Below are 27,319 nucleotides of genomic sequence, written 5' to 3' on the forward strand. Positions count from 1 at the left end.
AACTAAGAAATAGAATATTTTCCCAGATTCATACTTCTAAGAATAAAATGAAACTATGCAGTACAATTTTCAGTTTATGAGATTGGTAAAAGCTTCCTTGGCAAATTTAATACTATAATAGTTCAGAACTCTACAAATTACAAGCCAGTCAGAAACAGCCATGGTGGGGACCAAATTAAGATATGGCATAACATGGGAAAATTTTTTTTTATGTGAGAAAAGGAAAACAGGAAGGCACAGGGGGAGGGAAGAAGAAGAGACAGCCCAGGAATGTCAGAAACTCCTAAAGAACATCACAATTTCTCTTCAAAATATATGCTGACTAAACCACAATTAGTGGTTTCCATGTATGGCATCTAATCATCTAAGCACTAAGAAAGATTTTCAATACTGGATGCAGGCTGCTCAGAATAATTATGGTTCATTATTTATTACAGTCAAAACACTATCTGAACTAGATAAAGATAACCTGAATCAAAATCGAAGTCCAGCTTTCTTACAAACTATGAAAACAGTTAGCTCATCTGGACTCAAACAAACAAGTTCTGACTAAAGTCAAATTATAGTAAGAAATTGCTTTAATTATGGCAAGTAAGCTATCAGTATCCCTCTAGTTTTTGCCTCTAACATTCACAGTATTTTGAATGATTATCTAGTAAGTGCCACAGTCATATCAAGCCATTGGGACCAAATTATGCCCTTGTTTATCTAGTCTAAAATCAGTATTAAACTCTCAAAATTAACTAGGACTCTTCTTAGAAAAGAATTCAGACTTGAAAAACATGGAAAGAATGGAATATGGCTTTAATAAGTAAAGCAGTGGAGAATATTTATTATAATTCAGACATTCACAGGAAAAAATGAAAAACTTGAGACGTTCTTCAGACAAATCACATCCCCTGGAAGATTCATCAGCTATAGGACTAGAGGGTATTAAAAAAATGCTACATTTTAGTCTCTGTCATTGCGGGTCCGCTTGTTGCTTAGAACTGCAGCAAGAATTAGGACTTGACCCTTCCACACCAGTGCTCCAAACAGTAAGCTGCAAAGTATTCCTTATCTATCGACTGGAACAACATCTCATTTTCAACCAGAAGACAAGCCTCAAATTTAAGAGAAATGCTGTTGTTGCATGTTTGAGTTGGAGCTTCCACCCAGTACAAGGCAGTTAGGGATGCCCGATTCTTGTTTCCAACATCACCGTATGATGAAAGCATGAGGGAAACCAACATCTGCATTTCAAAGAGCTTCACAAGTGGTTCAGCTGAGCTCTGAATACAACCAAAATGATGCTTGCATTTTACCTACAGGTGAAATATATAAGCCCCTGAATTCTGACTCCATCAGTGAAAGACAAATTCCAGGCAGTCTGGCTTGGGACAGACTTTGATACCAGCCTACCTTGGCAGCAACAATCTTTGGTTCTTAATCTAATGAAATATGGGTTTTCTTTTTTCTTTTTCGTTATTATGTTGTATTTTAATTCAAGTGCTAGACCGATATGCCAGAGGAAAAGTGAGAAGAAAAAAAAAAAAAAGGCAAAACAACAAATAAAAGAATGAATCCAGTCTTTACTCTCAAGGTATGGGGATGGAATTCAGATATCCAGGTAAAGACAATTAGGACATTGATTTTAAATTTACATCTATGTCCTTTATATTTTAATATGCTGAAGCTAATTACTAGATTTAATACCATATCATTAGTACAAAATAATCATGGTGGATAAAAGCAGTGGGGAAAGAAAAATAGATTTCGAAAACATACATTCTGAGAGAACAATTTGTCAAAATATACTACAATATCTATGGCAAGATTTAAGTTTATATACGCTCAGTGCTTTAGCAAATTAATTTATTTTGCCAAAAGCTTTAAACAAAATTAACAGAAATAAATTCATACTGAAATTAACCAGCAGGCAATGCTTTGCACGTATGTGAAAGACAAAACTATTTTTCTTTTTTGTCTCAAAGCTCACCTTGTGAGGCCTTTTTGGTGATAAGACTCTAACTGACAACTGCAAATTATCTAGGGGGGCAAGTGGTGGGTGTCACTGTGCCACAGTACTTCTGCTTATGATTGTAAAGATAAGCAAAAGCAGACAAGCAGTCTTTTTTGGGGGGTAGGGGGGGAGGTGGGGATGACAGCATAAAGGAGCTGACCACTGCAAAAGGCAATAATGCTTGCGCACAGAAACAAAGGCACCACTCCCTGCTGGCTCATCTGTTGGGCCAGGTATGTCATGCTAACAGAGAGAAAAGAAGAAAAAAAAAAAAATGGGGATAAAAGGCCCTCACTAGACTAAGGACTTTGGAGAAGAACTCCCAAAGAAACCTTTGATGGAAGAACTCCCTAAGGGGAAAAACATCTTCGGAAGAAACCCCCAGTTTTTGCTTGCTGCGAAGCTTCCTGGCTTTCTCACATCCCCCACAGTGAGTGGACAAGTTCCTGAGATCAATGGACCCACAGTGCTGACTCTCTTGCTCTTTACAAAGACTCCTTGCTTTTAATTCCTGTCTTCCCATCCCCAAGCAACTGGTTGGGCTAACATTGGACCCATTGTCTCTTAACCTCACCATCAGGTGTACATACCCTAAAAGCACCTCCTCTCCTTCCTATAAGTTGGAGTGGCACAACATATTACAAAACCGTTGTAGGAAAGGATTGAAGACTTCTAAGCAAATATCCAATTAAAAAGTTAATAACAGATTTCTACATAATTAAGTAAAACCTCTCCACCAAAACCACAGCGTTTGCCCAGAAGACTTAGGAAAAAAAAGACATTTCAAATTTTTACAACAATAAAGACACAAGTTAATTTAACTTAAATCTAACTCCTACTAACCAGCCATGTAAGAAAGGACACAGCAGAGATAAAATGCTTCTTATAAAGTGATTCAAATTAACATTGAAGCTAGTGATGTGATACTTAATATTGTATTACTTTTGCCTCAAGTCCTTTATTCCCCTCTGTGATGAAATTTACTGGCCATAACAAAGCCAATGAGAAAACGTTGAGTGACTTCAGCTGAGCCAGCTTTTTGTGACTCCTACAGAAGTCACAAAAGAGTGGACAAGAAGATTGAACGTATAGTCTATTAAATTTCACTTTCCTGACAGGTCTAATATGGGAGACTGACAAATTTTAGGTGAAAGAATCTCCAAATTTAGTGCTTGTGGTGGCAATGATTACGAGGAGATGGTTGGACTAGATGATCTTTATAGGTCGATTCCAACCTTGTGATTCTATGAAATCTTACCAATATTTACATATCTGCCAACACCAAACCTACTCTGAGCTGTCTAAACCAGCAGAAATCAGGACCCTTTGAATAAGGATTTTACATACTATACTGTTTTACGTTGATGAAATGCATATGTGCATGTCTGCCAGATAAACTGAATGCAAAATACAAACTTGTCTTATAGTCAGTTATTACTTCTTGAGTCAAAGCAATAAAGAGCCTGACAGCTAACTACCTACAAATAGCCCTTAACTACATAGGTTTTCTGACAAACATCTGCATCATGCACATTTTAAGGTATAGAATATTTGAAATAGTAAGAATGAAGTTCTTTAGATCTGAAATGCAGATCAGATTGGTTTTACTTAATTACGTCTAACAGACTTGAAGCAGTTACTTTCATGGGACAAGTACATATTCGATTACATACAGAGCAACTGTAAAAGAATCTCATTAGGAGATTGCTTTCTCAAGCACGGTGAAATCATAGGAATAAAAAAACCACCTATGATATCCTCCATAGCCTATGTTATTAAGTGACTTCACTTGGATCACTCTCCAGTCAATGATTTTATAGAAGCTTCTTTTTCAGTAAACAAATTTTCACAGGATGATACCCAAACAAAAATTGAGGATATGAACTTGCTGGAAATATCACTGTTAATTCTGTGCAACTGAGGAAGCACCCAAGCTCAGAACATTCATCTCTGGCACGATCTAGAACAAATTCTGTGCTGTTCTTATGGCTTTATTCTCCATCCTTCAAAATAAATGTAGTAAACTTGCACTCCCTTTCCTCTGGAGGCAGTTCTCCCCAGCTTCTGACCTGTGAGCACTGACTGAACAACTTGCAGCTGCTGATCATGCAAAACAAGCATTTTTACTGAAGGTTCCAGAGTTTGTAGTTAAAGCCACCATACCATGTGCAGGAAAAGGTAGAAAGCGTGAGGGACCTAAGAATACACAACCAAAAGGACTGCAGGGTGAGGGGAGAATCAAATGAGCTTAAATGTTGCTGAAGATTCAAGTACTTCTCTTGTGAAGGTGAAAAAAGTAGCTATGACAAAAAACACTCAACGTTCCTCCTTTGTCAATGCATTATGATTACACAAAAGAAGGCACAAATGCTTAAGCAGAGCCATAAAATAAGGACAAGACCAGTGAAGGGGACTGATTTTCTAAGCTATCATTTACTTGTTGTCCCCTATAATAGTCAGGCATCCTGTCAAAGGAGATTATGCTCAAGAATTCTTTCAGGCAAACTGCTTCACTCTCAAGGATGAATTACAAGGTGAAATTTTTCTATTCTTTTTAAATTCCAGCAATAAATTAATCACAGGACACATTTTTGCACAAATGTTCCATCTCTGGACTTCAGTACATTCAGTTAGATGAAATCTTCAGAAATTATTTCTGAAGCACAGAAACGATAGGCAAAGCTTATAACAATGCACACGAAACAGTGAGTCAAGGCTGTTTCATTAAGCAGAAACACTGAATTAAGACTTTCTACAAAAGAATAATGTGACTGTATTTTACAAACATATTTTAAGATCGTTCTTCATGACATCATCACAGAATAACGCACATATTCACTTTCCAGGGATCTTCAATTTCACTGCAGCTGCCACGATGATTAAGTATGATCACATAATTAAGTATGTAAAAATCATCGCTGTTATGACCTCCTCAGGTCATAAACTCCTCAATAAGCAAAACCTAAGTGCATGTTCAGTCCTTCAAATTAAATAGCACTTTATATTCCAAGTTTGGTTTTGTAACTTCAGCCAACTCATTATGGATATTTGGGGTTTATAAACAATTCAGAAATAATGAGAATCGTTAATTCAAACTCCGAAAGCTAATACAGTTTAACCTTGCATAATGTACACAGAACAAGAAATAAATGCTGGAAAAGTACACTTTGCATTCTTTAGACTTGTCAGTCAAGAAGTTGTCAGAATTCTGTTCATTTTTATAGTCTATGTACTGAAAAATAATTCTGCCTACATTTTTCTGCGTATAAAATTCTGACATAAAAAAAGTCAAATAAGTACTTTCAAAAAAAAAAAAAAATTGAACATTTATTCCATATGAAATCAAAAAATACATAAGCCTGAATGTGCCAAAATTACTTCTACTTGTCTAGAAGACAACTGAAAAAATAAATTGCATTCCATTTTGAAAGTCTATTTGAATTGAAAGGTGCAAGCAACTTTTCCAAAAAAATTGTGTAGATAAATTAAAAATACTGTGGTAGTTTACAGGAAGTTACTGGTACCTGAGTTTAAAGATCTCATATTGTTGTTCAGCCATTATTTTTCCTCTTGGAACTCACCTTCACATAACCTCCCTTGTCTTGTCTCACATACAGTAAATTTCTGCAATATATATCATAATTCCACCACCTTCTGTCCTCCACAAGAACTGTAAATTTCCCTACCATATACAGATTAGAAAGTATGTATACTTTTTAGACCTAGGTACCTATTTCAATCACTGTATTTATGTATCACCAATGTAAGTACATATTTAAAATTGCAGATATTTCATTTGATGGGCTTATGTAGTCTCATCTGAGACTAACACGTAATCATATATACTTCAGAATTTTCTAAATATTTTAAAGAAATGCCTAGTTTATTTTGAAATAGAAGCTGAATGGGATTTGTTTGGTTTTTGTTTGCTTTTTGCTGCATCTAAATTCGGCTGTGATCAAAGCATTCAATACCCAAATTCAAATTCAGCAACATTTTAAAATAGTATTTAATGTTGTACTAGAGTTCAATACAAGGAGAAAGTCTGATGCATTATTTGGGAGAACCAAAATAATAAACTGTTTTGGTATGCCATTAATCATGTCTTCTGACCTCTACGCTTTATTCAAAGCCAGGTTGGATGGGGTCCTGAACAGCCTAATCTGATGAGGGGCAATCCCTTAAGCAGCAGCAGGTCAGGACTGATTGGGCATTAAGGTCCCTTCCAAGCTAAACCATTCCCTGGTTTGTTAAACACGTTTGGCTAAGTTTGAAACTCTAGGACAGAGATCTCCAGATATTTTTAGTATCAAATGAAAAGAGAAAAAGAAGTTTAAGATGATAATCTCAGCAAATGCACACCATATAGAAACAGAACAGCTAGGCAAAAATATATATATCTATATATACATATATATATATATATTCATCTGTAGAAGCTTTGGTAACAAAACCTGCTATACTCCGGCTAAACTTGTTGCTCAGCTTACATATATAAACATGGAAGTAATGCTTCTGATGACTCCTTTCTACTTTGCACCACGTAATTCTTGTGCCACATACAAAACAGAGGAAAATGCACAACACTCTATCATGTTAGGGGGCAGGAAGAACATAACACAAAGCCTGGATTCAACTATAACACAAATACTGAGCTGCAATATTAAAGACCCAACACGGTTTATTTTACTCGTAGAGCAGCACAGCTACTAGGAAACAACCCCTACCAAGCAAATAAACTCTGTGCTTTCTGCTCCAGAGCCAACATACCTAGTGATAAATATTTAAACACATAAACTTGTCCCTAACTGTATCTTCATAAAGATGAAAGAAACTGTTTTTATTCTAGTGGGAACAATATAGCCAATGCATATAGAGATCTATTTTGCGTGTCACATTTAGTGCATCACACATGCAACCACACAGCAACACAGTTATGGTACACCATGGGTGCCCAGCTACTTGGTTTGTCTGGACCACACTGAGTGAAGAGGAATCATGGGCAGCATATATGAAGGTTACCCCAAAAGTAATGTCTACTATTGATTTGCAAAGAAACTACAGCAGATACAACTAACATGGTAATAACTGATCAGTAGAGCAAATTCTCAGCTACAAAACACTGTTTTTCAACACAGTCACCAATATCAGCTACGCATTTTCATCAGAGATGAACAGAAGCCTTAAAAACTGCACTAGAGGTGACCCACTGATGCTTTTGCCACTGCTGAAAGTCACCACCTCACTGTGCTCACAGCCATTGTTTGATCTCCATCAATGTTCAGCAAGTGTCAATGGATGTCAGTGTGCACAAATTCTTCTACAATGACGAATTCATTTCTACCCCCTTGCTTCATAGGTGCTCCTGTGTCAGGCACCATTCTGTCAGACTGCCCCTCTGCTGCCATCTGTCACACAGCAACAACTTTCAATGGAAAATTGGCAGGAAGGCAGCTCTTGTAGCATTAATTGTATTGCAAACTGCAACCAGTCAATCTCAAAATATGTTCTATGCAATTCATTTTCTATTTATTTGTGTGCTAAATCTGCACTTTTTCCTCATACTGATTTACAGATAGTTCACATTGAAAATACATACACTGGAACTGCACGACTCACATGCAACAAGTTAATTTATTCTGCCTGATAGAGCACTGATCACATTTCCTAAGGAATTTCTCCACTCATCTGTCACTGATGTGGGTTCTACAACTATATTCAGTCTTTCTTCCCCTCTTCTGGACATTGGAGAAATAAACCTTTCATTGTACAGCATGTAAGCTACCGTGCAATAACTTATTATCTGTCTTTCTTCAAATTGGTTCCAATTTGAAGATTGATTTTTTATTTTTCAAATGATTACTTAAGTGTAGGCATTTTTCTTTTTCAAATGACTAATGACTTACTTATGCAAAATGGTAAGCGATCTACTAATACCAGATGATTCTGTTGCACAGTTGCTTGAATATTCCAGATATTGAATTTGATTGATGAGGGTTTATTTTAGTATGTCATTTGTAAATCTCACTACAGAAAAATGTAAGTAAAAACTGAGACAATTTGTCATTTTCTTGTTCATTTCATGGGATTAGCTGGTATCTGATATTGTAAGCCTAACAGTCCAGCAACCGCAAGCATGCTATCCCAATCAGAGCTGCTTCACTTTCTTGTAAGATCCAGATAGAGCACAAGCAGACCTGCTCAGTGACACACACGCAGCTCATAGATGTTTCACTTCTCATAATAAAACCTAAGAGAATAACAGAGAAAGAATAAGAAAGAGGACACACACACATGAACCTGTGCCATATGCCTCTTCTAATCACCACTTACACTTCTACATAAATACCATTTTTTCTGCTGAAGACTCACTTATTCACTCTAGATGACTGCCATATTCATTCTTTTCTACACTACCAAAAAACAGTAGAACAGAAACACAACATTACTCTGAACACACCTTCAAAGATAGTTCACGTTTCCAGAAGAAATTGGAAGCATGAAAAACTGTAATTCCTCAACTAAGCAATAACTATGTATCTGCAAAAAATAGAAATTCCAAAGTCTTGTCCTTGTTGCCAGTAACATTTTTTGTACATGCAAAATATATCTATTGGTAATTCTTATTTTACCTTAATAAAACTCGTGATAACTCTGTCACTTCCATACAACTGGTGATTTACCAGGACTTATGGTTTTACCATTTGTTTTTTACAATGTAAGTTCAACTAGAACGAAAAGGCTTTTGCATTCACAGCCACAATAAAAATGTTATGTTGCTCCCAGAGCTTAAGTCAGCAAGAAGTTTACACTTCTGTGAATGAAATTTTAAAAATTATCACATGAAAAGCACATCTGGGCAACTGTTTAAAGGTATTGTTTTCAAACTGTGAATTAAGAGAATAATACTATATTTGTTAATACAGACAAATTACTATAGCATGATTCAACTGTCAAAATAGTAATGGAATGTATTTCAGAGTTGATACAGGATGTCAGTGTAGGGAATTGAAACTAGTTCAATTGATACGTTTCTACCTTTAAGAGGTTTATTTTCTATTAATAAAGGAAATAGTGCTATTGTCTGTAAATGGAGTTAAAATGCCATTAAATGCCTGTGTTTTGAAACACATCCTAAAGCAATACAATGTTTCCTTCTGCATCTTATTAGCAGCCAAGAAAATTCAAATATGCAAAACATCTAAAAACGCTGCCCAGAGCAGACCAATTTTTATTGTCAGCAAAGATTATATATTTTTTTTTCCCCATAGGCAAGTCTGAACTAGCCTATCACGGTTCATGCTGAAGAAAACATTCCCACACAGAGAATCAAAAATGCAGAGATGGAAACTTATTCTCAGCAGCAGAAGGAAAAACTGTCTAGGTTTCTTTAAAAGAAACCTCACTTTTGGTTTAATTCAGCGTGCAACAAATAGCAATCTCATGTAAATTACCATGTTCTTTACCCCTAAGTACGCTTTATTCCTACTACTTCACTCAAATCTTTTATTTCTATTCAAGTTAACACTTGTTAATATGCAATCATTTTGAAAATATCCTGGAAACTCTGAAATTCTCTACAGTAGGTTATTTCCTGTCATTGTTTCTCTCTACAGTTCTTTCTACAACCACAGGGACTCCAGTGGAGATGACAAAGAGGACATATGGGTTCAACCTTCGGAAAGAAATTGATCAAGGTGACTTCAAGAAACAGATCCTGAATACTAGCAACAGAATAATGAGACTACAGCAATCTGTCTCAACTGTCACACTTCCCGTGTAAAACGGGACCATAGCTCTGATGCAGTTTTCAAATCACAAACAAAGCAAAATAAAATTCTCAGATTCAATTAAATCTCTGCCAGGTTTTAATCCCCAAAATATAAAAGCAGGATGGCAGCTTCGCAGAATGGAACTACACCCTCTTCAGCACAGAAAACAGATCCCTTCAAGGAATTCAGAGAGAAGTTTTTAAACCAGTTTTTAAACCAACCAACAAAGACAGTGTATCAGGGAGAAAAAAAAAAAAAGACAAGACATGCCAACAGACTTGATTTTTTTTTTTCCTTGATTAAGGCCTGTGAAGTACATCAAAATGAAACAACACCCTTCACCACTGTTCCAGCATAAGTTAATGTTAGCTTTATCCAACTCTTCTAAGACTCCTGTGCTCCTGCAAACATCATTATTCCACATTTACCTTTTTGTTAATCATATGTTAATTTAAAAGACAGAACACAATTCCACTCCTTGAGAAACAGGTAAAAATAAAACACAATTAAGCTGAAGGAACACATGTTATGACAGCACAGTTGCTCAAAATGGTTGCAAGCCAATGTAAAGAGATACAAAAACCACTACTTAACACAATTTTATTATTATTTTTACACAAATAATTTGCAAATTTCGTATGAGAAGAAAATACATGACAATTCTCCCAATAAGCAGTCCAGACAGCCATGTATCACAAAGCAAAAATTAAAATAGCAAGTTCATATCATAAGATACCAGACAAGCCGTTCGTTCTATTCTTTCTGCACATAAACATCCCTTGCTACGTAAGCGAAAAGAGCTCCCTTTCTTAATGCTCAAAAATGTGGATTCACAATACCACAGTACCACTTGCTTAATACCTGCCTGTGCTTAGTGAAGAGATAGATAACTTAGCTTTAAGTATTTATCTTTTCTGGAATGATTTTTGTGAACCAACTATGCTTTTCTCTTTTTTATATAAACTTTTCATGGAATAGTATAAGAAATATAAGTTCATGTCATTCCCCAAAAAGTTATTTGGCATCATCACTTACATCGCATTTATCACCAAAGCTTCATAACTATTCAGCTCCATATAAAGATAAGCTTTAACTATTTCCCGCATTTTTACCATTAAAAAATTGTGTTCAATTATTTGGGAAGCAAACTTCTTCCCTACTAGTCCAATAAGCAAATTAACTGAGTTCGAAACTGAAAATGATTTTCAGTTTTTATTAACAATGGGATCCTAGAGTAGACCAGGTTGGCAGGGATCACAAAAAATTATCAGGTCCTACCATTCATTGAAAAGAGACCCGACATGAAATTGTGCAGCACTCTCATCCAGTCACATGTTTTCAAACTTCCAGTGACAGGGACTCTATACTTCACTGGGCAGATATATACGCTCACTTTCTCCTTCCCAAAATCCCAAGAATTAAGATCCTTCATTCTTTGATTTCTTTTCTGCCTTTTAGAAATAACAATATCCCATTCAGCTTCCCATACGGAAAATCCAAGCCCTTAAATAATTCAGTATTAAAGATCATTTAAAGACTACAAACACTGAACCATCCTTAAGGTGAATGCAGAATAAATTTTCTGTGCTATCAAATTATCACAGGAGTAAAGCACTACCTAATGTTTAATAAAAACAAGTAAAAAAATAGACACTTGAATTATTCAGCTTTAAATTGATTACTTTTTTTCTCCACTTGGAGTTCTAAAATGGTTGGTAAAGCATTTGTATACACAACTCACAACTGTAGACTGAAAAAGCATCTGTAAGGCACCTTAAAGACCCACCCAGTCCTTCAGCTGGATAAATAACTGCCTTTTCCAGAGAAACAACTCTAGTCCAAATCAAAAGGGTATATCTTCCAAAAGTTAATATACAAGAACACCACCATGGACTGGCCCCATCCACAGAGCTTTCACAGTATAAAATACACACCGAGAAACCCATGAGTGTACCCAAAGTCTACTATTTGCAAGCAAAGGAAAAAAAAAAATAGCAGACGAAGCAAATTTTTTTTTTTAATACTATTTTTGGAGAAATAATGGGAAATTTTTTGATGGATCTATGAATTACATATATACATGTTGGTCTTATGGTGAAGATGCTGTTGTCTTGCTGCAAGACAACAGCACGATAATAGCAGTTACACTTTTTGTGCATAGTTATATATTCATTTATTTACAGACGAGTAATGATCTTAAGTTCTTACCACTACATAATTCATTTGAACATGCATTAACTAGAGAAGGGACGTGAAATCAAGACAAGATTCTTGCAAGGAAAGGAAAGGGGATCCCTGGGAATGGCACAGTATAAAGGAAACCCCTCAACACAGCATACAGCCACTCTGCTCCTTGTGATTACTTTGTTGACTCTGTTACTCACTGGTAATGAGACACCTTAAAGTATATTTCCTACAGAAAAAGTATTTTCAAAAATTGAGAATTCATTTTTGTTTTGCTGTTCAGTAACTCTGTAACCCTGGAAATACCTCTGGAAAAGGCTCAGAGGTCCTAATGTCTTAGGAATGATCACATATTAGCCAGCTTCACGAAAGGCCTAGAGTTTCGTGCCGCTCAGTGAGTTTCAGGGGAGGTGAATGCTCTTCTATCTCCTGAGTCGTGCCTCCCCTAGTCAGCAGGAGTCAATACCATGATGAAGCCATTCAAGACTCAAAGGAATAATACACATAAATGCATTGAGAACTTTCTTAACAGCTAATAGTCTACTTCGAGGTAAAATTGGCTTATTTGCTAATGGTCAACAAGGTAAGAGTACTTTGGAACATGAATTATTCCTATGCTAAATCTTCTTAGGAAATTGTAGGTAACAGCTAGTACAAGGAGTGAAAAAGTAAAAGAACTAAAAGAGTACAAGGTAGAAAAGGAGGAAATAAAGAGACAAACAAATCACACAAACATACAGAAAGAAACAAAGGAAAGTGAAGCAGCTCACTACTCCTTGATCCAGTCATATCTTGGTGTCAGAGGTTACTGTCGTTCTGTTCTTCAATAGTGGCAGGTCATCCAAGGTTGTGTTGGTCAGCTGAGAACACATGTATATATACTTAATCATAGTCCAGAGAGCTGAGCCTGCTCTTTGGAATGACATCTGCTTTTGGAGACGTCAGCAGGAGCTCTTTTGTTCCTGCCTTCCGGGCCTTGCAAATATAAATCAGCAGAAATGAGAGGAAGCGAGGAGATGCCAGCTTGTATCTTGCCTTCACATGATGCAATGGTATCATCTCCCAGCCTCCTCTATCAACATAGAAACATGTACCCCCAGACCATGTCTTCAGACAGAAAACATTCTTGGGCCTTCCCTTTTAAAAGCAAACAGCTCTGAACAAGTGTTTTCGAATGTACAACTGTCTACAAAGTGAAGTGTTTTGATTGTCTCAAGTACATCTGAGACAAAGCACTCCTTATCAGTCTCAGACACCTAAGATTCTACTTGTTCCTTTAAACCCACTTGAACAGGCATTTTGTCACATTTCCTCACATCTTTAAGTTGAGAGCCGAAACAACGCGGCCTGAAAGACTATTTAAAAAAGCATATCTCACAACCGTTATTCTATTATTTCAATTTGAATACTAAAGCAAGACACGCAGGTAGCTGAAGACTTAGGCTTAGCTTGATTGAAAGTGATCTAGAAACAGCCTTTACATAATAAACATGATCCTGAATTGACCACCTTTCACATCTTTCATGCCGTAAATATGCCACTTATTTTTCAAGTATCTGACTTTCATGACTCTAAAGATAACTCGCAGTCTTTTCATTATCTTCAATGAGTAGGCCTAAATTAAGCCTGAAATTCACTGAGGTGACATAACAGAGGAAAATCCTTATTAAGTGGAAGGTTCCCCCCACCTCCACTATAATACTAAATACTCAGGGGGTTTTGTTGTATTAGTTCTTGTTTGTTTATTTCTTTGTATTAAAACAAAACATACAATTTCTAATTTCTTTAATAATAACTTCAATTCAAAAATTTTGTTGAAGACAGTTTAAGAAAGAATTAGCATTCTTACATATTTACAGTATCACATATCCTCATATATCTGATGTATACTGACTTCCTCTGTTCAATATTATAGTATTATATGGGACTTAAGAACTTTTTACCTTTTCTTCCCTTCCAAGTTTATTATTTCAGCAGTCTGTTTTTCTCTAGCTACCATAACTAAAGTATCTGCTGTGAAACTTGATCATACAGTAAAAAAGATGGATATATCCCAGTGTGGCCATTCACCATCTGCTAAAGCAAATACACTTAAAGATTCTTCCACAATTGTGATAAAATGACAGCAAATCCAAGAGCACACAGAGCTCATATTCTAAAATGATGATTACACAACTACAGTTTGCATCATTAGGGACAAATAAAAGTCTTTATGTTCCATTTGAATGGCAAGGACCTTTTTTAAAGCAAAGCTGAAATGGGGAAATAACAAAGAAATGGTCCATTCAGCATTTGTCTTAAATTTTAGGAGCACCGATGAAACAACTTCTTGACCATAATTAGTATTTGAAACTGCAAAGGTATTTTCTCACTTGCAGATTTTATTTTTTTTAACTGATCTAAGACTTGCCCTTTTGCTAAACTTCAGAATTGTTTTTCATTCATTTTACAGGGCACATTAATCACATTAGTACAAGTAAATTCCACACTCTTGACAACGTCAAGGATTCCCTGTGTATTTAGAAGGTTTTTTACTCGGTTAACTAACAACAGGTGACAGAAATGCTAAATACACAGCTTTCTACTTGCAAGTGAAGTTTCTTGACACACAAAGGATGAATAAAATTTAAAACTTGCTATTTCATTAAACAGCCTTTAGCACTTTCTCAATTCTACATGCCTAATATTATTAAGCAGATACAAAACTTGCACTGAAATACTGTTATTAATAAAGCTTCAATACACTTTGTGTTTACTGGAAGCCTCAGTAGTAGTTTTATAGAGATTACAGCTAAGAACCCTACTTGCTTAGAGCCAATGTCAGTAATGTCAGTTTTTGCCAATGTCCTTGGCAAAAACATTTATTCGTCTAGAGATTCAGCAGTCTGTCTCTAAATAGTGAAAAGGAAAAAAAATCCACCATCTGCTCTAGCCCTTAAGGAGACAAACTTTTCTGATGATATATAGTACAGAATTTAACTGTAACCAAATCCAACACAAGAGCAAAAATAAAAAATAAAAAATTAAGCATCATAGCAACCGGAGGTTTCTGTGTAATTTCCCTTCAGGCTCTGTTTTAACATTTTTGCCATTATCTGCTTTCTTTCATTTCTGTTGTTTGTTTCCAATAATTTTAAGAAAACATCAGTGTTACCACTTCAGACAAAGAGAAATCTAAAGGATCTAATTAGATTCCATAGCCCCAAATTTAATTTATTCCATGCTTGAGTATTAGGAAAAGTACATTTGCTCAGTCAACTGACAGAGACTGTTTTTTACTCTCAAGTAATTTTAAACAATCTGATTTCTCCATGAAAAAAAAAAAAAAGCAGATTTCAAACAACATTAACATCAACGTTACTTTGATATCAATAGCAAACCTTTGTGATTTCAATCTTAAAGATTCCAAGTCCTGACAATAAAGGGAAAATATATGCTGCAACATTCAACAATTCCAGGTTTTAAACTAAGACAGGAGCGATTTAGGTTAGATATTAGGAGGAAGTTTTTCCACTCAGAGGGTGGTAATGCACTGGAACAGGTTGTTCAAGGAGGCTGTGGATTCCCCATCCCTGGAGGCATTCAAGCCAAGGCTGGACGGGACTCTGGGCAGCCTGGTCTGGTGGTCAGCAATCCTGCCCATGGCACAGGGTTGAAACTACATGATCTTCGATGTCTTTTTACAACCCAGGCCATCCTATGCTTGATTCTATGATGATTATAACTACCCATAGAATATCTTTAAGGAACTGGTGAAAAGATCATTTTTAAATGCTTAATTTTCTCCAGTATTTGAGAAAAAAGTTGCCTCTTCTGTTAAATAGTATACCATGTACTAGCCATCTCGAACTCAACTATTATGCCAATGCCCTGTATATTTTCATATTAATGATATTTAAAAGCCAACAATAATATCCATTAACATAAATTTTCCTCAAAACCTAATGATAAAGCTGACATGATTTTAATTAAAATTTTAGAACTTTATTAGACAAATCAGTGTGCATATATGCCTTAGCTTAATGCTCTGTTGTTATTTTGAACTGTGAAAAAATATATAGCATTTAAATGTCTGCCTGAAGACTGTATTTCCTCCATTTGTATTAAATATATAATTATAAAGTTTAAATTGTCTGATTTACTGTGTAATATTTTTCACAAGCCTATAGTCCCTCTTATCAGATAAGGTTATGCTTAATTAGAATAATTACAGAGAATTATAGCTGGCATCCAGACACATTGAGTTCGGAGAAAATGCAGCCACTGTGGTGACATTAGAGACTGCTGTTGCCTGTTGCTTATGTAGAGATTACCTATTATTACTGTAAAATGCTACAAGGTGCAATTGAGGATGCAGAAAATATTTGAACCAGATTTGTACTATTCTTCCGGCAATGTCAGTCCTCTTCTGTAACAGGACCAAATCAAGAGAAGAGCAAAGAAAATACACCCTGTGACTTACAGTGCTCTAGTTGCAACAGTAGGCACAAACAGCCGGTTAGAAGGGAGTGCCCTAGTACTACCTTCTCCGCTGATTGTCTTTTGACAGAACTCTACTACTTGTCTTTCTCTTCCTTTGTTGATACCAAGTCTCCTTCAAAAGTACTTGACGCTACTGGCTGAAGCAGACTATCGCACATCACCTGCTGGCCCTCCAAAACCATGCAGAAATAAGGGTTTTTTTCAGATATCCTTATCCACAGAATCCCAGAATGGTTGAGGTTGAAGAGCCACTAGGTCCATCAGGCCCAACCCAAGCTCCAGCAGGCCACCCGGAGCAGCTACCCAAGCCCATGTTCAGGTAGCATTAGGAAATCTGCAAGGAGAGAAACTTCATAGCCTCTTCGGCAGCCTGTGACAGTGCTCCATCATCCACAAAGCACACAAGTGCTTCCTGGCATTTAGATATAACCTCTTCTAGTTTGTGCCCACTGCTTCTTGTCCTGGTACTGGGCACCACTGGAAAGAGCCTAGCTCCATCCTCTTCACAACTTTTCTTCAGGTATTTTTTATACACCGAGGAGATTCCCCAAGCCTTTTCTTCTCTATGCTGAGCAGTTCCAGTTCTCACCGACTCCTGTCATGTGAGAGATGCTCCAATCCTTTAAACAATTTTGTGAGCACTTGCTGGACTGCTTGTTTAAGTCCATGAATCTCTTGTACTAGGGTGCCCAGACCTGGACCCAGTTCTCCAGATATGGCCTCACCAGTGCAAAAGGGAAGGAACACCTGTCCCTAGCACCTGTGGGCGAGGCTCTCCCTAGCACAGTCCAGGACATCAGCAGCCTTCACAGCCAGGGCATGTTTCTGGCTCCTGCCTGTACCTCCTATCATTCCTACAAAGTTCATCTCCCTTCATGTTCCCTTCTATGAAAGGAATGGCAAAACAGATGTTCTGCTCTATAAAGGACACTTACAAATAGCTACTGTGGCACCAGACAACCAAACTCAAGTTGAACTGCAAACTTCATACAGTATTTGGCGTGTTAAAAAAAACACAAATTAAGCACTTCAATCAGTACATAGTCTACATATAACTCAGTACAAGTATGAACATTGTATACATTTCTAACCAAAAAGACTTGAAGATTATCCAGGTGTATCAATTCAGGATAAGTACTGCACTATATTTGGCATACATGTAGGAGTTGTAATAATTCGTAAGGCTGCTCATTAAAATACAGAATTTGCGTTCCAATCTCAAGACACTAGAATTATTCTTTTCTTTCCCAAGCTTGTGCTCCCACTCACATTAAGAAAAGAACACTACGCTAAATGTAGTTTCACTGAAATTCTTAATGCTCCTGCACTCTATCATCACAAATAGGTTTCCAACCCAAATAATGTCTACATTTATAATCTTGCTTCTCTAAGTCAGCAAGTCGACGGAGACTTTGAAATACAGCTTTAACTACAGGCTTCCTTCAACAAATTCAACTTTATTACTCAAATACAGAAAAAATACACATCTCAAATTCTTCTGCCAATAAAAATTGGTTATATCCACATTTCCTTTTCCTCATATGGTAACAAACAGAAGCAACGCTCCTACAAGCAATTTCAAACTTCATTAATTTTTGCACAGAGGTGAACTAGAGAATACTAATTCCTAATCACTATATGAATGCATAATAGGTTAGAGCTTATAAACATTATTTATTACAATAGTGAGATAACACAATCTGCAGATTGAGACTGAACATATATATTTGCTATGTCCTTAGCCATTCAGAAAAATTTCTCCACAATGTGGTTGCGGCTTGTTCTCCCATCCTACACTGCGCTTAATCCAAAGAAAAGGAAAAATAAACCTCTACATGTTAGTAGATTATTAGTAGATTAGAATATTACTATTATTAGTAATAGAGTATTACAACTTCAGTCTTCCCATAGCAGATATTCTACATGCAGACCTATTATTTCTGCTAGTTTAGACAATTTAAGGAGGTTAAGACAATTTGCAATGATTTAGGAAAAATGTTTGTGGCAATTCTTGCACAGATGCATGAGGCAAAAAAAAACCAACAAAACAATGGACAACCTTCCAAATTTCAGGAGCAATGCAACTCAGGAAATAAATAATGTAGGCACAGCAGATTAGAGAAAGAGTTCTAAAACTTAGTTTGTGGTTTCATAAAACAGTAAAAAGAACCAGATTTCCATTAGCTTCACTATCCCTTTTTGACAGAAAATTCTACAAGATTCCAAATATTTACCCACCATTAATTATTTTTTTGCATTCTATGCATGAGTAATTAATACTGGAAAGAGTTAAAAATTATGAAATTCCCTGCAGGAAGATAACACTTCACAATTTCATCTTGAATTCTAACAGCATTTCACCAAGGGGAATCTATGTAGATCACGGACTGAATTCCTAGTAGAAGTCAAAGCATTGTTGTACTCCGACAAACACTATGTGTTTAGAACAAAACAAATATTTCTTCATTCCTTTGTCCTCTGATAGATATATAAAACATTTTTCATGGCTCATTTCATAATCCAGTTTATGTGAAATATACTTCTGGAGTGATAGGTAAATTGTAAAAGTTTATCAACAGCAACCTTAAGGGTGTATTCTATCTGCACAGAGGATCAGGTTGTTAGAAAGAATGTAATAATGATGCTTTCAGAACATTAACAGGGAAGCCAGCTGACAGAGAACAAAGGTAAACTTAGAAATTTTGTGTTGCAGTGAAAATACTGCAGTAGAGTCTCATTCTAATTAACATATCCTAAGTCTCTTTTGAAAGTCATTGAAGAACAACACGAGTATGGATATTCAAGGCTGATATTGAAGATCAAATTCTTCCTAAAGCGAGGTTGATAACATGAGAGACTTATGTTTGCTTTCCGAGTACACAAACTTTAAATTAGACAAAATAAGTGTTAGTGCTTGTAAATGAATATGTCAATATTTCAGGAATGAGTCTAAGACTACACTGACTTAGGGCATGGATTACCATGAAATATCTTTGGACTAATTTTGTTGCTATCACTGGAGAGGCTAGATCAGTATTCTAGATATCTCCTGTATGCTATTGCTAGGATTTAGTTCACTTCAATTCACACATAATTATTAAGAGTAGTTACATGGCTTTCCTCTCCTCCGATGGTGGAAATATTAGAAAATGCTCAAGAAAAATCTACATACTTGACCCTCGTATTTGCAAAGTCCGACTATGAAATCCTGTTACTTTCACTCATGAGATCTCCTGTGTACCATACACGATTGAAGATTAAAAAAAAGGAAGCCACAAGATTTGGATATGAATTTGCTTCTGTCATCATCCTTGATGTTTTTTCCTTCTTTCATTGGAATAGAAGACAAACCACTTATCCATACCCACCCTCAGCATGGCCCGATGATTTTGTAAACCTTTTTCAGATCCTACATAAGCCATTTCATAATTTGTCATATACACTGTGAACTTCTTCAGGTTGATCTATATCCCTTTTTAATTTGTTCATAGTCAGCTCTTATTCTCACCATCCTTCAAAACTCAGTATCATCAGCAGACTTTCTTTAGTTTCCTAAGCTTCTACTTTCACTTGTTTGTCAGTTATGAACAGAATAGCAACCATTATAACACTCCTCAGAAACCTACTCATTTTAGTAGTAGTAGCAGAAATTGAAGCTTAACAGAGTTTAACAGATCAGAAGTTTCTGAAAAGTGAAAGAAAAACGGAAAGGAAAATAAAATGTTAACATCAGAAGGATGATACAGAAACCACTTAATTGTAAAAGTTTATATCTGAAATAACTTTTACTCTAGAAATATTCTATAAAAGTCGTGGTACATACAAGCATGTCTTAAAGTCCTGAGAACTCTAGTAAACTGCAGTTTGTCAAAATGATTTAGTGCATTGTTGTGAAAGAGAAAAATTTTGTAAGAAAAACTAGAAGATCATTGTGTGAAGAAATATAACTTGAATTGTATCACGAAGTTTTTTGTCTCCTGTTTAGCTTTACTGATCTGAATTTAAGAAAAAGGAAAATGAAGTTAACACAAAGAAGAACATATTACTGAAGCCTAATTGACATCCAGTGTGAGGCATTCAGTCCCCAGACAGCACCATTTAGTGAAACCAGAACTCATGTAGTTCACAGTCCCACACAAAATCCAGTTCCTCTTGGGAACTTGTTCCCAGGAAGTAATGGCTACAGCATTCTAAATTTGGCACAAAGCTACGATCACATGCTGAGATCTTGTGAAACAAATAACATGACAAAGGCACCAAGTAAAGCAGTTGTGGGCCTTTTTATTCGTGCTAGTTAAAGCTAACATCGGTAATAACCAGAGGGTCCTATTTCTACCTATCCCACTTTGCCCCTTACATTAAGCTGCTCTGAAACACAAAATGCATGGCTCAAGGACACAAAAGACGTTAGAAGCAAAGAGCTCATGGAAACCACTCAGCAACAGAACTATGTAATCAACAAGCTAACAGAAGAGATGGCAGACTGTTGCTGCATATCAGACTTCATCCCAGCTCACACTACCCATGTTAGGTCTAGTAAACGATCTGTGACCTTGGAATTTCTGTCACTAATATTTCCTTAAATTCTTATTTCCTTCTCCTCCCACCAAAAAACTGTCCATCACAATACTTTCTCTCTTTTCTTAGAACCACAGATTCATCTAGGATTGCAAAGACATGAAGACCATCAAGTCCAACTATCCCTCTAACACTACCAAGTTGGAATTTAAGTCACATCACTTATCAGCATCCACATGCATCTCAAATACCTGCAGGGGGGATAGTGACTCCACCTCCTCTCTGAGCAGACCATTCCAAAGCCTAACCACCCTACTGATGAAGGAATTATTTCTGATATCCAATCTAAGCCAGCTCTGGTGTAACTTGAAGACCTTATGTCATATCTTAATACTTGTCACTTGAGAAAAGACTGACACCTACCTCTGTCAACCTTCTTTCTGGTAGCTGAAGGGAGTGCTGAGGTCTCCCTTCAATCTCCTTTTTCCCAGACGAAAACAGCCTCACTTCCCTCAGACACTCCTCAAAAGTCACATTTTCAAGTCCCTTCATCACCTTAATTTTTCTTCTCTAAATACATTCCAACAATTCAAATCCTTCTTGTAGCAAGAAGTCCGCAACCAAACAAGTTATTGAGGTGTCATCCCTCACTGACACTGAGGGACAATCACATCCCTAGTCTTTTTAGACAGAGTTTTCTCATACAACATCATCTTTATATACTCCCTTGTTACCTGCCCTCCCTTTTTCCCCCCCATACCTCCCTCTGCCCCTCCCCCCTTTTCTCTATCCTTATCCTATACTCCATTGAATGCTTAAAAACTAAACTATAACAAACATGAAAATCACCAGGACTAACCAAACTAGCAGCCAGTCAGTTGTTCACTTCCCCATTTCTTCACTTCTGTCAGTGTTGAAACAATAATTTGAAATCACTCTTGAAAACCAAGTTACTTAGATCACAAGGAATTCCCAAAACATTTTCTTAAGTTTTTGGAACCATATTCAATAAATATTTGAAAACATTTTTAAACAGCTGAGGATTCACAAACAACCAGATAAAGGGCAGTGGAACTTGACAGGTAAAAATAAAAAACAGGACAACTCTAAAATACAGATGTTTCTAACATGATCATGTTTTCTGTGGATCTAAAAAAAAATTACTCTGCAGAACACAGGAGGGAATCTAAATAAAAAAAGAACTGTGCAGAATACATTTTTCCTGTACACTAGAAGAAATTAAAATGCATATTCAGTAATTGAAAGAGTCGCATTCAACATCTAATCAAGGCATCATAGGAAAAAACTGTTCAGTGTTTGATGCAAGTTTATCTTCCATACTACAAACACACTAATAAAAAAAACTGATGAAAATTACAATAAGAGCAGTGAAAAACTAATTTCTGATCATCTATAGGCAAAAATCTACAATTCGCTAAGACAAAATCCTCTGTGATGTCATTGTGAGTTTCAACATATAACCGAAGGACCTCTTTCACTTCGCAAGTCAATATTCTATCTCCATTCATCATGAAAGTTTCTGAAAGGGATAATATTCCAACTCTTAAACAAAACTCTCACAATGTTGAAGAGCCACTATGAATTATTCAGCAAGTAAATGTGTAATTTAAACAGTTGTATCTTCTAATATATTATTGTGCATGGTATATATATTATATGCACACACACACACACACACACTACAACATATATTATTATGTTAATCAAGTACATAGAATATTTGCTTACACATTTTATTTTCCCATCATGGAATATTAAAAACTTTTCTGGCCAGGTTACTTCTCTGAACAAGACTTCTTTCCCAACTTCTCTTCTTAAATACTCAAAATTTATCTCTGAGGAAACGTGCTTCCTGTCACGGAAATCAACCTGGTATGAAGATCTGACCCCCCGCTCCCAGTGTCAATGTTAGAGACAAATACATCATTTAGACTACTTAAAATGAAGTCTTTAGAAAAAAAAACGTAATTCTACCCTTCAGTAGACTCATTAAAGCTGGCAGCATTGAAAAGCATTATTTTCCAAAAGCTACCTGTTTGTTTTAATGCACACTACAAATCTGCAAACGCATTTAATCAAGGTCAATATAGGCAGAGTTCCAGAAACCTTCTAAGTGTGGGTAAAGTACGTATAGCACAGCAACTGCAATTGTTGACACCTTCAGTATGATAAGCCTCTTGATCTAAAATCCATCTCACAGCATTCCATAGATGAAAACATATCCAAACTTGCATGCTTTGGTAAATATACAAGTGATACTGACCATCCGAATTCAAAGCAAGCAAGATGCATTTGGCCATGAATAACCTGTCAGTTTACCTACTCATCAACTTCAACATGAATTGTAAGCACAGAACCTGTAAACATACCAAACCCCTCTGCAGTTTCAAACGACTTTCTTCCTGTCAGAGGTTAATACATGTTGGACTTCGGGACAGTAAAGACATTTAGACGAATGCAGTCAATTGCACACCTCTAAGATACTGCCAGTGATGGATTCTGAAGAAACACTTTGCTTATTCAGTTTGAAAAGGTCATCACAGCACTAAGTATAAATAAAAAGAAAAATCATACAATGTCTCCAGAGTGAAATAACTTTGAGTCGTCTAGTTGCCATGCTTTCAATGCATCTCCTACAGAACTACTTGAAAACACGTAACCAATAGCTATATTTCAGATACTGATCAGCTCCACTTACCTTTGAAGAAGCAATCTTCATTGTGTACAATGGTGACCTTCTGCTTCTTCAGGCAGGCAGCCCTGTGTACCTCACAGTGGTTTTCATAGAACTCTCCATCCGAGCCACACACGGGTTTGTAGTGTGGCTTGCAGTGTTCCATGCAGACACACTCAGCCTGCCCGCTCTCCCCATTCACGACACAGTGCCTACCCAGGCCACAGTACTTGTTTTCACATGACTTAAAATGTCCATCTTGGCCCGTGTATCCTGTAAAAAAAATAAATAAATAAATGTGGAGGACTGTCACAGAGCGTACAAAGCATCTGACAAAATAAAATACGTGTTTTGCCAACAGGCTTTTTTTGTTTTTTAATGCACTCTAAGGCTCCTATGAATATTTACAAGACTTTGCAATAAGGACTACCTTATGAATGTAATGAGGCAGAGAAAAACAGTAAGAAAGAGTACATATATTAATACTACAATACATACAAAAAAATTTACTCACAGTATCACAGCAGACAACATTGCTTTATTAAACAGACTTAATTCTATCTACTCAGTTCTTTCCGAATCTTTTTAAAAGCAAGCAGACTTATTCTAAAGTTAAAAAAAATACTGGTGAGACTCAGCATGTACACAGATGAGTGTAAGCTATTAAAAACAACAAACAAAAAATTGGAAAAACATACTAAAGGAATAAAAGCATGTAGATTCATAAACTCAAGAAGAAAAGCACACCTCTAGAACATGAGCCAAGGAACAGCAGAAATGAACAGAACTGAAATAAGGCATTACAATTAAATAGAAGTATATCCAAAGCTCTCTTCCTACCATGGAGGATTCCTATGTGAGAAGGTTTATTTACATATAAAAGCAATATGAATGTAGGTAACTAGGAAGCATAAACATGACTGGAGAGCCGAAGATACAATCAAGTAACACTAAGTAACACGAGAAGAAATACTGACATCAGTGAAGCAAAGAAACTGCTTTTAAGTATACTGTGAAGTCTGCTTGTAGTAATTTTCCATTTTGGTATAATTTTTTTCAAGAAGCTGATGATCATCTACAATATGGAATCATATTTTGGATTTCTGAAGTGAGAGCTTCCAGTTAGAAATAGATTTGAGAAACAGGCCATTTTCCAGTAACTGCTGACCTGGTCAAGATTACCTCCCAGTACATTAAATATACAGATCCTTTTTAGTTTTGAGATAGTAATTACGTTTTGTTTAATTTTATGCTTTATCCAAAAAGCTATTTATGTTACGTAAATGGAAATGCGAGCTTTTTTTTTTTTTTAAACCACTTCCTGACTAGACTTAGCATAGGTCAGCCTAAAATAAATTTCATTTCTTTATCGTGACTAGGTGTACTTCTAGTCATTTTCACTTTCAATTAATCATAATCAACTACAACATACAGTAACAAGGTCAAGTTTATCCATCATAAAGAGTGTTTTCTTAGTAAATCATCTTTTTAAACTTAAAATTGAATTGTCACCATCGGCTTATTGTGTTATTCTATGTAACATAAGGATGCATTCTCCAGAGTTTAAAATAAACACAGAAGTTGATGTGTAACAGCAACTAGAGCTGGGTAAGGATTCCCAGGAACCCAGAGAAGATAGAAACAAAACAAAAAACATCAAAAACAACACTTCTGTGGTGGCAAGATGACAGTTCAAAGGAACAGAGCACAGTGGGACAGCAAGACAGATATAGGAAGTGGATGGCTTCTCTAAAGAGTCAAAAGAGTCTCAACGAAAATAATTATATTTCAGGAACGACCAGAGCTTAAGAGGGCTGAAGCAGAGGCAGAGCAGTTCTGCAGGCCATCAGCCCTGAACTTCCTCTGCTCATGCAACATGAAAATGGGTTGTCCACATTAGTTTCCTAAAGACAGCTTTCTACTACCTATCATTTGTGTGCTGGCGCCATCACATAAAATAGGTGGTATGGCCAGCAGTAGCTCTGTAGGAAAAACAGGAGAAGGCAATTGCATAGAAATACATACCTAGTATAGCTTCTGCTGCCACAGAATGGCACAGGCAATTCTTTGCACAGGAAAGTACAGGGAAAAATAATACAAAATTTCCACTCACAATTACTAATGCTTCAATTACATCAGAGGTCTGAGACCATAACTGTATCATCAGATAAGTATAAAATCCTAAAATATCACCAGAAGTGGGAATAAATACAGCCCTTCATAGTTTCTTTTTATTCTCTTAGCGTACACGCCCAACCTCTGAAGCAAACAAGAACTTGATCTCCAAATGACATATCCTCTTTCTACTCTTACTCTTTGCAATACCTTCCTCATCATCACAGTCAAGCTACACTGCCATAGAAAAATTAGAAATAAATATACACCAATGCATAATTTGATAGTCTTAGATTATTTTCTACTTGAAAGAACTAATGAGTAAAAACACTAGCTTGGCACACATTCATCCTAACCAGTAATAATCTACATTCTTCATTTCCATGGCAGAAATCACTTCTCACAAGTTCTTCTCACAACTGCAGGATTATTAGACCTAAGACAACTGAACTTAGACTCCTTGCTCTTCCATACAGCACAAATCCCATCAATTTTTGAAGATAAATCTACTACAAAAGCATGTAACCATGAAATATGACAAATTCTTCTGCTCTATTATTTTAAAGCATTCTGAACACAAAGCTGAGACAACTGCTAGATTGATTTTTGTGCACACGGACGAAACAGGCATACTCAGCAATATCAGCCTGGTCTGAACTTTCAAAATCACCAAACATATTTGAAATTTGTAAATTTAGAGGAAAATAAAAAATTTCCAGTGAGCTTTCGAACATATTTATCCCTGTGCCAATACGTCACTATTTGAAGGCAACAGAGATTAACTGACTAAAACTAATGCAGATACAATTTTCTTCCACCTACTGTTCATGTCTGCCAACAGTTTACAGGCTGATTCGACCCAATTCCATGACATGCGGGGTGGAGGGCCTGCAGATCTGTGCCTTGAAAAGGAATAAGGGAAAAAGTGTAGAGAGATGGGCCCACCCCCAAAAAACAGTGGCAATGATCTGAGGAGAAAAAAAAAATTGACTAAACAAGACATCAGAATGCAAGATAACACAATGCAAAATAACACAATATAATTAGAATTGAAGCTAAAAAATCAAATTAAATGAGAGAGAGTGTCCAACAACTGAAGACTTTACTCTAATGCTGAGGTGAGATGTGAAGTCAGGATGAGCAGAAGGGAGGAGAGCCTGGCCTCGTGACCTTGCCAGGGACTTCATTTCCCCTCTGAACACAAAGTCCTCTGTGGTGTGTAGTTGATCTTCTCTTCTGGGACATATACCCAGAACTGAAGCATTAACACCTTAACTCCTACTGACTACATTATGATGTGGAACATGGATTACCAAAAATTATAAAACCCTGACAATGTCCAATGAAATTTTGTCTTGCAAAGTCCAAGAGTACTTCACAGCACTGGACACGTACACGCATTGCAGAATTCATGGACTTCTTTGGAGCAATGGAATTGCAGCAGTTTGAGAACAAAGTTCATAATTTCTGAAATGGTAGATAGAGATCTCAAAATGACAGCTGTTCTGAATTATTAAGATACGTGGTGACTAAACAACATGCAGTACTATA

General features: G+C 36.3%; 1 protein-coding gene across 5 annotated transcripts in view; it reads right to left on the reverse strand.

Annotated features, from left to right (window-relative positions):
* The window catches only part of FSTL5 (follistatin like 5), a 239,717-nt gene that overhangs the window by 126,395 nt on the left and 86,003 nt on the right, over positions 1-27,319 (reverse strand). For all 5 annotated transcript variants that reach the window (XM_048942357.1, XM_048942356.1, XM_048942354.1 and 2 more), the window contains one exon: positions 23,678-23,926. In XM_048942357.1, the coding sequence (XP_048798314.1) occupies positions 23,678-23,926 (249 nt within the window). The remainder of the gene's footprint in view (positions 1-23,677; positions 23,927-27,319) is intronic.

The sequence above is a fragment of the Lagopus muta genome, chromosome 4, assembly GCF_023343835.1.
Source record: "Lagopus muta isolate bLagMut1 chromosome 4, bLagMut1 primary, whole genome shotgun sequence".
Lineage (NCBI taxonomy): Eukaryota > Metazoa > Chordata > Aves > Galliformes > Phasianidae > Lagopus > Lagopus muta.